Source organism: Gekko japonicus, unplaced genomic scaffold (genome assembly GCF_001447785.1).
Source record: "Gekko japonicus isolate JY-2015 unplaced genomic scaffold, Gekko_japonicus_V1.1 scaffold2797, whole genome shotgun sequence".
In the NCBI taxonomy this organism is placed as follows: domain Eukaryota; kingdom Metazoa; phylum Chordata; class Lepidosauria; order Squamata; family Gekkonidae; genus Gekko; species Gekko japonicus.
The window spans coordinates 103,391-116,683 of NW_015176531.1; the positions used below are offsets into that span (position 1 = coordinate 103,391).

Below are 13,293 nucleotides of genomic sequence, written 5' to 3' on the forward strand. Positions count from 1 at the left end.
CTCACTTCAGTTTCCTATGAATTAGGCAGTTTTTTGATCCACAAGAGGACTTGTCCTTTTATCCTGTGACTATTGAGCTTACTTAGGAACCTTTGATGAGGAACTTTATCAAAAGCTTTCTGGAAGTCAAGGTAAACAATATCTGTGGGGTTCCCCTTGTCCACATGTTTGTTCACTCCCTCAAAAAACACTAACAGGTTAGTGAGACAAGATCTTCCCTTACAGAACCCATGCTGAGTCTGCCTCAATAGTTTTTGTTCATCAAAGTGCCTATTAATTCTTTCCTTAATAATAGTTTCCATCAACTTACCTGGTATCGATGTCAGACTGACTGGCCTGTAATTTCCCGGATCTCCTCTGGAACCCTTTTTAAAGATGGGAGTGACATTAGCTACCTTCCAGTCCTCTGGAATGGAGGCAGATTTGAATGACAGATTACATATTTTTGTCAGGAGATCCACAAGTTCACATTTGAGTTCTTTCAGAACTCTCGGATGTATGCCATCCGGGCCTGGTGATTTATCAGTTTTTAAGTTGTCTGTCAGTCGTAGGACCTCCTATCTCATCACCTCAATCTGACTCAGGTCTTTCAATACCCCTCCCAAAATCACTGGTTCTGGAGTGGGCAAGCACTTCTCATCTTCCACAGTGAAGACAGAGGCAAAAAATGCATTACGGTATTTCTTCAACTTCTTACAGGTTGAATATAATCCAGTTTTGGCTAAACTAAGTTCTTATCATAGCTTCCTCCCCCATGTTTGGAAAGAAACTGACTAGTTCTGATTGCTATTAATGTGACCTGTCCTTATCACAGACATTCAGTTTGCTCCTTTTCCCCACTACCCACATTGCTTCAAAAACATATCAAGATTCCTCTACAGTCGTACTTATCCCATAAAATCATGTTGCTTTCTCAAGTAATTTTTGACCCCTCATAAACACTGAATAAGAGTCTCAAGGTTTTTGAGGGCACTGGATACCATTCACACCAATTCTAATACAACCTTCATGTTCCATGAAGTTTCAAGGATGCAGCTTGTTTCATACCATATTATACATTTAAGCATATGGAAAACCCCAGAAGCAGATAACCCGGCTGATCTTGATGACCCAGCAGGGATAAGAAATTTATAATCCTGAAATATTTTGCAAAGCATTGCATACACATAGCTTACATATTGTGCTGGAAATGGAATGAAAAGAGGTGGTTAGTTTGACCTTGTTTAATGAAGCTTTGAAACAAGCTTTGTTTCATTACTAACTCTTTTGACTTGGTTATGATCTGCTTTACCGTATGCAGCCCTGACCTGGATGGCCCAAGCTGGCCCAATCTCATCAGATCTCAGAAGCTAATTAATGTTGGTCCTGTTTAGTACTTGGATGGGAGTCCTCCAAGGGAGTGCAGAGTTACATAGAGATAGGTAATGGGCACCTTTGTTCATCTCTTGCCTTGAAAACCCTGTCAATAAAAAGAATGGTGCTACCACATTGATCTTTCTCCCAGATGGGCATTCTATATTTCTGCTAAACCTAAATAATGGTGGGACCTTCTCATGTAGTGTCATTATCTCCTGTCTATTTGTAACATGCCCTCTGATCACAGCTGCTACCTATGTACAGTGCTTAGCTTGCACTTTATAAATGTTAAATCGAATAAACTGGATGATTGATGGGGGTTGGGTATGTGAAGATTCTACTAAATGATCTCCAGGCCCATTTAGGCTGGTACGAAAAGTGGTGTTGGCAGCCCTTACTGTAAATCTATGAACTCAGCTCATCAAAGTACTGTCTTAATCGTGGGATCATTTTTGTGGCTCTTTCAACTACCCACACAAATAATGCAGGAACTGAAACTAGCCACTTCTTAAAAAAAAAAAATCAGAACTTTTCCAGGCTATACAGCCATTGTAGCATAGGGGTTAGAGTGTTGTATGAAGACTAGGGAAACTAGTTCAGTTTCCCATTTGCCATGAAACCTAATGGGTAACCTAGATCTCATCATGCTCTCGCTCAACCTAATCTATCTCACAGGGTTGTTATAAGAATAAAATGGATGTCAGAATCATGTACCCTGACCTTGAACTATAGGCAGAAGAGAAATACACTAAGGAAAGAAATATAAATAAATAATCTTTGAATTTTAACTATATATATATATATGATTTTTAAACTAAACATATTTCTTCTAATATGTTGTCTTTGTTTTTACTTTGAAAGGGGTGGGGTGGTAAAAACTGCACCTTAATCAATAACATTATTCAACTGTAATGACTGTAATGACATTCAGAAATGCAAGCATCCAGCAAAAGACTGAGGGGTGGGGTCAAGGTAGGGTCCTCTTAGTGCAATAGTGTTATACCACTTCCAGGGGAAACCCAGAAGTGACATCATCATAGTATTTCCTCTGATTCCCAAAGCAACTGCTGGGTTTTTATAGGAAGTGACATCACACTAACAGTGATTTTTTAAATCTCCCCCCCCCCACCCGCTAGCCTTCTGAGCAGCAGTAGGAGCTGGAGGCTGAAAGCAGGAACATATAAATCCTATGTGCACTTGCTAGAAAACTGCCCCAGTGGGGTTCTATTAACTCTGATAACATCAAAAAGAGACGGTTCTTCAGCAAATGTCAGGTCTGCTTTATGGCTGTAGTTTACTTATCAGCCTTCTGCTGCTACCTGCTAAGAAGTCCAGAGATCTGTCTTCACATTTCAGCACTTGGAAAATAAAAAACAATGGAAAAGATGTTACATGTGGCAAAGAAGTTAAACTGGTAAGAAAGGACTTGATCTTTTTACCAGAAAATCCAGCATACTCTAGTGGTTAGAGTGTTGGACTAGGATGGGGGACAACTTGGACTCAAATTACAAAGATATTGAGATCACTGGATGACTTTGGGCCAGTAACTTTCTCTCTCAGCTTAACCTACTTTACATTGTTGTTGTGAAGATAACATAGAGGGGGAGAAAATCATTACATAACCCTGAATTTGAAGAAAGATCAAGATAAATATGCAATTGAAGGATTATGGGTACCTTTCATGGACAATTTCTGCTTCAGTTTTGGCATTCACACACAACAGTACATTTGGAGTTCACTTCAGAGTCTTCAAGAATGTTCCGTCACCCATCAATTTCCCCCCCTTTTTTGCCTCCACTCAGTGACTCAGATTTCTCCACCAGCAGCCATGATTTTCTTCCTTTTTCAGCAGCTCTCTGTGAAACACTTTCTCTGAAGGACATTCCAGTCCAGTTCTTGCATGAAAAAAAAATTGGTGGCATGGATGCAAATTCCAATTTGCATCAAAATATACTATCTAGCCATTGCAGTAGAAATAAATCAGCATCTATATGGGAAAACAATTATTTGCACTCAAATTTCCTGTAAATATTACAAAAAAAATACCTCTCTTTTGGGCCTGCCAATCTGGCAACCAGTGGGAGACTGGGGGGCCAGGGACATAGGGGCAGTGGCAACCAATGGCCTGACAACACTTCTAAGAAAATCAAGAAGTGATGCCACTGTAGGAATCACCGGAAACTCTGTGGCAAAACCAAGTTTCCTCATTCCTAGAGAGGACAGATGTCACTTCCAAGTTTTGTCATTGTGATGGACAGGTCCAGTTCCACCTCTCTCTGCAAACACCCAGTGAGAACTGATGGAACATTGGGAGAAGGACTGGTGGTTAGAGCCATCAGTTCCATTAGAAGTCAATTGGAATAAGATCTAGAGCAGTGTAGAAGTTGGTTGAGGGAAAGATAACTTGTGGCAAAGCCACTTGGAAGCATGAATAGAGTTATAGTTCAAAAGTTCAAGTAATCAGAAACGTTGAATATTTCTTCATGAATCACTCCAATGTGGTTTGTAACCTTCAATAAAAGTTAACTGCTTTTTATGGGTAAACCAGCAGACTGAATGAATGCTGTCTGAGGGGAAGACACACACACACAAACCTATCAGATCTCTGTTTGTATATATATTCAGATTTGAGTAAATGGTTCTTTGGGTGATTGAAACAGTGCTTGAGTCCCAACCCTAGTAGCTCTGTGAAGTATCTGAGTGAGGGGTGGTTGATAAAGGGGACTGGGCTGCCCTATCTGGTGGTGTCCCTGTGAAGGAGAGAGGGGACCTAGTGTGTGAAAGGGTCAGGGGTCTCTATGTATTTGAAAGAGGCAAGACAAGTGGCCAGACTGTGACTGCTTGACCTACCTGTACCCTTGAACCAGTGTGACAGAGATTGTGGTAGGGGGAAGAGTCTGTGAGTCGGCAGTCACAGCCATTTTTTAATTTTTCTCCAGCTGCCATTCAAACTGGGGGCGGGGATTCCCCCACCTTTGTCAGGGGCCTGGCAACCCTGCTTTTGTTGGGTCAAGGCAAGGGTGGTTTAAGGCTATTTCATCTAAGTCCTTTTGTAATGGGGCATGGGGACAGAGGTTGCACAGAGCTCCAAAATGCTACCAATCCTAGTTAGTCTTTCAACAATAACTCTGACCCCTTACAAGCTTCTTAAATTCCCAAACACCTTCCCTACCTAGCCCTCCCTGCAAAGATCCCTGAATGTTGAACAATGATCCCTGTTTGTTAAAGTGTAGAGAACACTAGTAACAGTTGGGAGGGCAGATCACTCTGGTTTATAAATCTTCATCAACAGAATAGCACACTTCAATGATACTCATATCTAGGACTGGGAAACATTTATAACAGTCTTCACCAAATTGGGTTTTGCAGCTTCTTGGGTAGCTGGCTATTCCCTACATGAGCATTTTCACTCTAAATCTGGACTCTATTTATACCTAGTCCCCAATGAACAGGTAATAGCAGAGCTACAGTTCACTTGTCCTCTTGAGGCATAGTATGTATAGTGTTCTTTAACAAATAAAAATGGATATATCCCAACTTCCCTTTTCAGACCTCTTGTCACAATGTCCTGCCCTGGTGTTAGGCAACGTGCGAATAAATTGGAAAAAAGAGGTTAAAGAAACCTAAGGGAATAGCAGTCTCCTTTCTTGTTTCCCATTTTTTTGGGTGTGTGTGCTTTATTGCGGTAAATTTTGGACAAAGGCACCCCTGTTCTCTACACTTTTTTTGTGATGGCTCAGTGCTAAATAAAGTTATTCCTCTTCACCATGGTACTGCCATGAGAGCGGACTGGTATGTTTGCCTGAAAATCGAAGGTTTTTCATGGAAATTGCTTTCCCTCAACAACAACTCCCTTTGTCAAATTAGACATGAAAAGGGGAGAAGCACGTGGATGAAATCTAATCATTACTGAGAACAAAGTGCTGAACCAATGTCACAGCCACTGAGAGCAACCAAAAAGCAGCTAAAATTTAGCATTGCAAAAGATCGTTCTCAGTGTTCATCAGAATGTTAAGTTCCTTCCATAGACAGCAACAATTCTCAAACTATTATTAGTTTATCATAGGTAGAGTAGTAATTGTAAATAACTTCTTCACATGTGTTTTTCTGCAGCCGAAACAAAGCACATTCTCCATGCTGCTGGGAATTTGTTTTGACACATTCTGATTGTAAACTGTATTACCATTCTCTTCAAAACACAGTGTCTAGCTTCCTTGAAATATGGAGAATTTTGAGAAAAATCACATCATTATCATCTAATTTTTCCAGAAAAGCTGCCTCACTTAGGAACAAGCGAATAAAATGATCAGAAAGAAATTTGGGAAAGCTTAATCATTTCATAAACTGTCTCATTATTGAAGCTTATCAAAAGGAATGATTTGACACTTTTCACTATTGGTTCTACACAAAATTTTGAAAAGCTTGTCAAACTTCACAACCTGAATGAGGATTTGGCAAGAGTTAATTACTGCCTATTTCTTTCTGTGGGTAGCTTAAATTTAAGCATAGACCAGATTCTCATCTACAAAGGGACACCAATTAAATCAGCTGCTAGTAGACTCACAGGTAGATAAATGTCAAAAAAATATGGAACCTGTCTATACAAAGGCATATATTTATTTTAAATTTTAAAATAACAGCAGTATTCAACTGGCATTTCAGAGGAAAATATATATTTCATTTTGAAGATGTAAGAGACACCTGAATAAGCAGCATTTCAGCTCATGGGCTAGAAATCTTAGGATATGGTCTATCACTGGTGAACTCTCATTGAAGTAATAGCTAACCTGAATGAAGACAATTCTTACACTTGAAGCAAGTCATATACAGACTCGTTATTACTGTTGGAATTGAAAGGTTACCTGGGATTTTGTCTTGCATTCTCCCATATGTGTAGAGCATCCATGGTAACTTTTCATTACTTGGGGCAGTGGTGGAAATAGATATTATAGGGCTATTTGAACTTTCACAAGCCTCTTGCAAGATTTTGCCCACCATTTCTGTTATGCTGGCAACAGTCAGCCTGTGAGGAAGAACCAATCTCATGAGGGCATGCTCAGCTTGTCACACAAATTTTAAAGAGGTCTAGAGAACCAGAGGAGTAAGGAGAATGATCTCTGGTTCCCAGACAGATCTGCATTTGGGCAGTCAGCTGTCTGTCTGATGGATAACAGGAGGACAGTGGCAGATGAGATTATAGAGCTAGTCCTGCAGGAAATCTATAAACCCACAAGGTTCTTATATATAGTATTTAATCTAGCTCATTTAGATGCAGGCTTTGGTGCCATATGCACAATCTCATCTTTCTTTTTTAAACTGGAATATGTTTTTAGCCCCTGTGGTTGCAAAGACAATTAATAAAGTTTGCAGTCAGTATTTGCAAAACACTCAAGCTGAACTGGTGAAATTCCAACAGCCAGTGACAGGAATTTTGCAAACTAAACATCTCTAGTCAGCTTCATGCATTATGATAATAAAGGATAAATATTATATGCCCACATTATAGGGTTGCCAAACCCCCCCGGTTTGCCAGGGGTCCCCTGTTTTTTGGGGGGGTTCTACCCACCGCCGGCAACATGGCCGGCGGGGGAAGCCCCACCTCCAAAACCCACAGCCACCCATCTCTCTCCCTTTAAGTATGTGGAACCCGTGTTTCCTCCCAAACCTGATCTCCGCAAGCTTGCAGGGAAATGCCAGCTTCGTGCTCTTAAAAGGGAAACGCAGCTGCTCTTAAAGGGGAAACACCGGCTCCCACATTTAAAAGGGAAACGCTGGCTCCTTTAAGTGTAGGGAACACCGGCTCCTTTAAGTGCAGGGAACTGCTGTTTCTGGAGATCTGGCGCACAAGGGGGGGGGGCGGACATCCCCAACGTGACGTCATCACGTCGGGGATGCCCCGCCCCCTCCAGGAACGCCCCCAAAGTCCCCCGCTGGGGGTGGAACATGGACTTGGCAACCCTACCACATTATGAACCTATTCAAATAGTGCGTACACAACTTGCTTTATTTTTGTATACACCTGACAAAAACATACAAGACAGCTTGATTAATTTCAGCTGCCTGCAACACATTTTCATGATGGATATGAGGTTAAAAGAAGACATGAATGCACTGCAGACATTATGGTTTTAGTGGGTACACAATGACTGATCATTAATCCTCTTTTAACAAACAGCAGCTTCCTCATATTGTTACCCTCATTCACGTTATTTCAACAATCATCAAACAACACTTTAATTCAGCAAAATTTTCAGTTAGATTTGCCATTGGTGTATCTGTCAAAGATGTAAATGCTTAAGTGGCATTAGCAAGAATATGCAAGTATTCCAAGTCATCCATTTATTTTTTTTCTCTTCAGGTGGATTTTTCAGGAATAACACTGCTGGTAGTCTTGTGGGCTGCTGTGCTTCATAAACTAACAGATACAGCAAAGCTGATCAATGTACATCTGCTACAGTACAGACACAGCCAAGACCATAGCATAAGTGTCAACACAGGAATATTATATTCCAATACACATTCTTCGTGGTCGCTGCCACATGCAGAAGAACCTTCGTGTCCACCTTGTCATAAGTGCATGCAGACAGCCATGAGGAGCTGCAGACTTGTGGCAGGAACCCCTAGACCAGTATCTTTTACATCAGGGCTAAAGAAATCATAAGTACAGATTCCTCCTTTCCTTGATGATTGCAGCAGTATTGCATATATCATTGCAAATGAATTCTGAAAACCTCAGCATCTGCATCAATTCCTTCATTATAAGGATACTTCTTCAAAATGGCTTCTAATAATTCATACAATCTTGCAACTTCTAGCTCACTAATCAACCACTGACACAAATCAGGTAGGTTATCTGCAATATCAATAACTGCCCTTCACCCTTTGCAAGTGCATAGTCAGTGTCAATGGTTGAATATAGGCATAATTTATGCCCAACAAAAATCTTATACCTGAATTTTTCAGCAACAGATAGATTTGTTTTTTGGAAATATAGGCATATCATAAATATAAACCACAACACAATGAACATAGTTTTGATGGTCAAAAATGGAAAATCAGTGGGCTGGTATGGAAAAGAATCCTTGGTACAATGTAAACTATACCACTCATAGCGATCAGGCAAATAAGAGAAACATTCATTATATGTAGTAGAAAACAGCAAGATTCCAGTAGCACCTTAAAGACTAACAAAATTTGTGGCAGAGTATGAGCTTTTATGAGTCACTGCCAGGGGCATTTCGTAGAAAAGAGGTGCAGGAGCTCATTAGCATAACATTTGCATATGCCACACCCCCTGACATCACCAGAAGTATGTCAGAAGGCAACACCCACCACTCAGGCTCCACTCCAAAAATCTGTGAATAAGTTTACAGGAAAGAAAGAAAGAAAGAAAGAAAGAAAGAAAGAAAGAAAGAAAGAAAGAAAGAAAGAAAGAAAGAAAGAAAGAAAGAAAGAAAGACTAGACCTCAAGGGCATCCAAGGAAACTGATGGGCAGTAGGTTCAGGATGGACAAAAGGAAATGCTGCTTTACACAGAGAATGATTAAAACGTGGAACTTGCTGCCAGAAGATGCCGTGATGGCCACAGGAATAAACTGCTTTAAAGGGAGATTAGATAAATTCATGAAGGATAAATCTATCAGTGGCTACTAGCCATTCAAGTCCAATGGCACCTTTAAGACCAGAAAAGTTTTATTCAAGGTATAAGCTTTTTGGTTAAACTTTGTTGGTCTTAAAGGTGCCATTGGACTTGAACTGAAGAGTAATGAATGACCTGATTCTTCATGTTATGAGATATATACATAGAATAATACTGCTTTCAAAACTTAAATAAACTATAAATGGAATCCAGTTTGGACCTGGCTTTATGGACTAGGAAGTTGTAGGTTACCTTTGTACCTAGACAACCATGTAAAGGGATTCATAGACCCTTTTGGCTGTGGATCCACAAGCCAGCCTCTTAGGCTTTGGGGCTGGAGTACTTGAAGAACCACTTTTCCCCATACTATCCAGCTTGTCAGTTAAGGTCTTCTTCTCAAGCTCTGCTGTTTGTGCCCCTGTCTGCAGAGGTTAGGCTGGTGGCAACCACAGACAGGGCTTTTTCAAGTGCCTTACTCTTACTCCATGTGTTCTATAAGTCTGGCTGTAGATCATATCAATCTGTTTGACAGGAGCTGATAGCTCAGAGTGTCAGTAGAGCTGGCTCCAACCGGTTCTGTCTAGTTGAGGGCAGAGCTAATTAACAGTGACTCAGCATTGGGTCCTGATTGTACAATGCTAGTATAAATGTGATGCTGTACAATGTACCATCCTTCCTGATGGAAACCTGGTGTCTGCTTGAGCATTTTGTCGTTCTGTGCAATATATTGGTGGAGGCTCGTGTAAATAAATTGTATATAGTTTTACACCAAGCCTATAAGACTTACGTCTTCTTTGATACTCTCACACCACTCGCAACCTGCAGTGGGCTAGCACCGCGCAAACCTCGACAGCCTAGTGTCTTTCTTTTTCTGTAGGTGCCAAGCCAAAAACATTTCTTTTTACCCAGGCTTAAGTAAGGGTTCCATTTTTCTTAGCTGATTTCATGGGCTGTTTCTGGCCCATGTTGGCTGATCAACATTTCTTGAAGCTGCTTTTATGTCCTGTCCTGTTTTTAATGAATTGTTTGGTTCTGTTTTATTGAGCAGGTCTTTGGGAAGGTGGCATACACGTTTTCTAGATTTTTTAATTTTATTTTTAAAGAGTAGTCTTTCATAGTCACCGATACAATTGTGTTCTACTAATTTCTATACCCATAGATACACTATCAGTACTGGCTTTCTGTAAGGATGCTTCCAAAATTTTCTACATCTTAAGGTTTAAACTACCTGCCCTTGAAACCAAAGTGCAACTAATGCACTATGAGTTCTCCATTGTTCTGCTTTTAAAAATTGCTGAATTATACCTGTGTATGTGCAACTTGTTGCAACATTCAGTTCCTTCAGTTGACATGCCTCTAATTCCATCCATGTATACTTCTGTATTGATAAAATATTGCAAAAAACACACCCCCATGTCAGTATGTTCTACTTTTTCATGGTGGTGTGGGGGGATACTTTATCAGTGCTTTGGAGTGCATGGGCTCGTCAGCAGCACCCCCAACCAAAAGAATCTTGATACCATCCTACGTCATATTGCTTTGCTATTTAAAATTTAAAATAAATAAATAAATTGGTGTTTGCTATTTTATTTTTGGTTTTAACCGAGATTATTGCTCCAGTAACAGGCTTGTCAGCGGAGGAGATAGTAAAAGACATGGAGGATGCCTACCGGGCATACTCCAATTATATATATTTTTTAAAAGCCTGCCTGGAGAGATTGTGGTTAGATTTGCAAGAAGACAGACCAGAGATGCTATATTAAAGGCAACTTCAGCAAATCCACTGAAATTTGGGAATACAATCATTAAGACTTTAAAAGACATCCCATTTGAAATACGTCAAAAGAGGAAAAGCTACAAGGATTTAATCTCATTTCTTCAAACCAATGGAATTCAGTATCGGTGGGCAATCCCTGAATGTGTCATCTTTAAAATCAACGATAAAAGAGAGAAGATTGACACCATTTTTAAAGCTAAAGAGTTTTTGAGACGTCAGCTAGGGTCGGGGGAAGAACGTAAAGATGAAGAAACCAAATCAAGAGACTCTGCCACCTCTGGAATGGACGAGGACTCTGTGGATGAAGTGGGAGTGGGAACAATGAAAACTGTACACAATTTTAGAGACAGAAAACCGAAGTAAGGGCAGAAGGACTCTGTAAATCGCTCTTTGAAGTAAAGAAGATGCTCAAGAAGTACTCTCACAAAAACTAACTCACTAACATAAAAGCTGTGTAAAACAAGAACTTCACAAGTATATTGTGTTACTAACAGTTTTATTATTTACATTTAGCTTAACATGGAAATAATCTCCTATTCTTGGGTTTTTAGTTAGTGTGGGTATCTTTCCTTTATCCCTAGTTGTAGTCCCTCCCTATATTTTTGGTTGTAGTTAAGTAGTCTTATGAAAAATAATAAAAATACCCCCTTGGGGGTTTAAAAAAAATAAAAATAAACCAGAGGTGTTGACCTCATTTGTTATGAGGGCTGGATCTGACATAAATGTCACTTTGTCGGGCCGGGCCATGTGTGCCATAAAATGTAAAATGGAGATATAAACTTTATTAAGATGATTTCAGATGCCAAATGGCAATAGCAGGTGTGATTTGATTTAGGTGTGATATGGAGAGGGGTAGTAGGTGTGGAGATATCAGCATTGGTAACGAGACAAGAACATTCAAAAACCAGTGGGGGAATATTTTAACCTTCCAGGACATTCAGTTCCTGACCTAAGAGGAACCCCACTGACCCCACTGGGCACCACACCTTAAAAAGGATATTATAGCTTTGGAAAAAGTGCAGAAAAGGGCAACTCGAATGATAAAAGGGTTGGAACACTTTCCCTATGAGGAAAGGTTAAAGCGCTTAGGGCTCTTTAGCTTGGAGAAAAGATGACTGAGAGGTGACATGATCGAGGTTTATAAGATTATGCATGGGAAAGAGCAGGTAGAGGAAGAGGTACTTTTCTCCCTTTCTCACAATACAAGAACTCGTGGGCACTCCATGAAACTGCAGAGCGGTCGGGTTAGAACGGATAAAAGGAAGTACTTCTTCACCCAAAGAGTGATTAACACATGGAATTCACTGCCACAGGAAGTGGTGGGTGCTACAAGCATGGACGGCTTCAAAAGGGAATTAGATAAGCATATGGAGCAGAGGTCCATCAGTGGCTATTAGCCACAAGGTATAGCTAGGGGCTCTGGGGCAAGTGATGCTCTGTCTTCTTGGTGCTTGGGGGGGGGCCAACAGTGGGAGGGCTTCTAATGTCCTGGCCCCACTGGTGGACCTCCTGATGGCACTGGTATTTCTGGCCACTGTGTGACACAGAGTGTTGGACTGGATGGGCCTTTGGCCTGATCCAACATTGGCGTCTCTTATGTTCTTATGTTCTTATGTTAAGAGTAGCAGTTCTCTTACAAAGGAATTTTGAAGAGAGATTAGAGAGACTGCTGAATAACTGATAATGAAGCTCAAGACAATGCATCCTCCTGAATTGAACTGAGACCTAGTTTCTTTCTCTCTTTACTAATGCCTGCTATTGTTATTTGGTGTCTGAAATCACTTCAGTCTCCAAGATATAAGGACAGATGGACTCCCATTCTAGCTTTATCTGAAGAAGTGAGCAGTGTCTCATGAACGCTCCTACTCTGCTGCTAATTTTGTTAGTCATTAAGGTGCTACTGGACTCTTGCTCCCTTTCACTAATAAACAATGCAAGCTGTGCTGTTGCCCCCCCCCATCTGTTAGAACTGGAAAGGGGGATCTCCCCAAGTGCCATATCTCTCTCTCTCTCTCTCTCTCTCTCTCTCTCTCTCTCTCTCTCTGTGGTGTACTCTCTTTGGCTTTTTCCCTTCCCCTGCCCCCCATGAAGAAGTGTGCATGAGCACAAAAGCTTATACCTGGAATAAAATGTTGTTGATCTTAAAAGTGCCAAAGGACACCATTTCTCTCTCTCTCTAGCTCTTTCCTTCCCCCTCCCTCCCCAGAGGAGGAGGGGGAGAGGGGAGTGCTCAGCCAATTGAGGGACGGGTGGCTTGGCTTTCTTTATCTCCTCTATGAAGCAGGAAATAGAAGAGACTAGGCAAAAGGAGCTATGATGCAGAAAACAGAAAGCAAGAAGCAGCAGAGAGACAGCTGCTTAAGGGTGTGATAGGAGGCCTGCAGGGGCTGGATCTGGCCCACAGGCCATATGTTTAACATCTGATCTAAACTAAGATCAGGGAAATCAAATCCTCCTTCTGTGAATGGAAGTTGCATCATATTTTAAAAAATCCAAGTCAGTAAGAAACCCTACCTAAATT

The 13,293-nt window shown here is 40.8% G+C and overlaps 1 protein-coding gene across 2 annotated transcripts in view; it reads right to left on the minus strand.

Annotated features, from left to right (window-relative positions):
- The window catches only part of PLPP3 (phospholipid phosphatase 3), an 80,955-nt gene extending 74,695 nt beyond the window's left edge, over positions 1-6,260 (minus strand). For both annotated transcript variants that reach the window (XM_015427432.1, XM_015427433.1), the window contains exon 1: positions 6,219-6,260. In XM_015427432.1, coding sequence (XP_015282918.1) covers positions 6,219-6,258 — 40 coding nt within the window. In that variant the 5' untranslated portion in view covers positions 6,259-6,260. The remainder of the gene's footprint in view (positions 1-6,218) is intronic.
- Between the last annotated feature and the right edge of the window lie 7,033 nt (positions 6,261-13,293).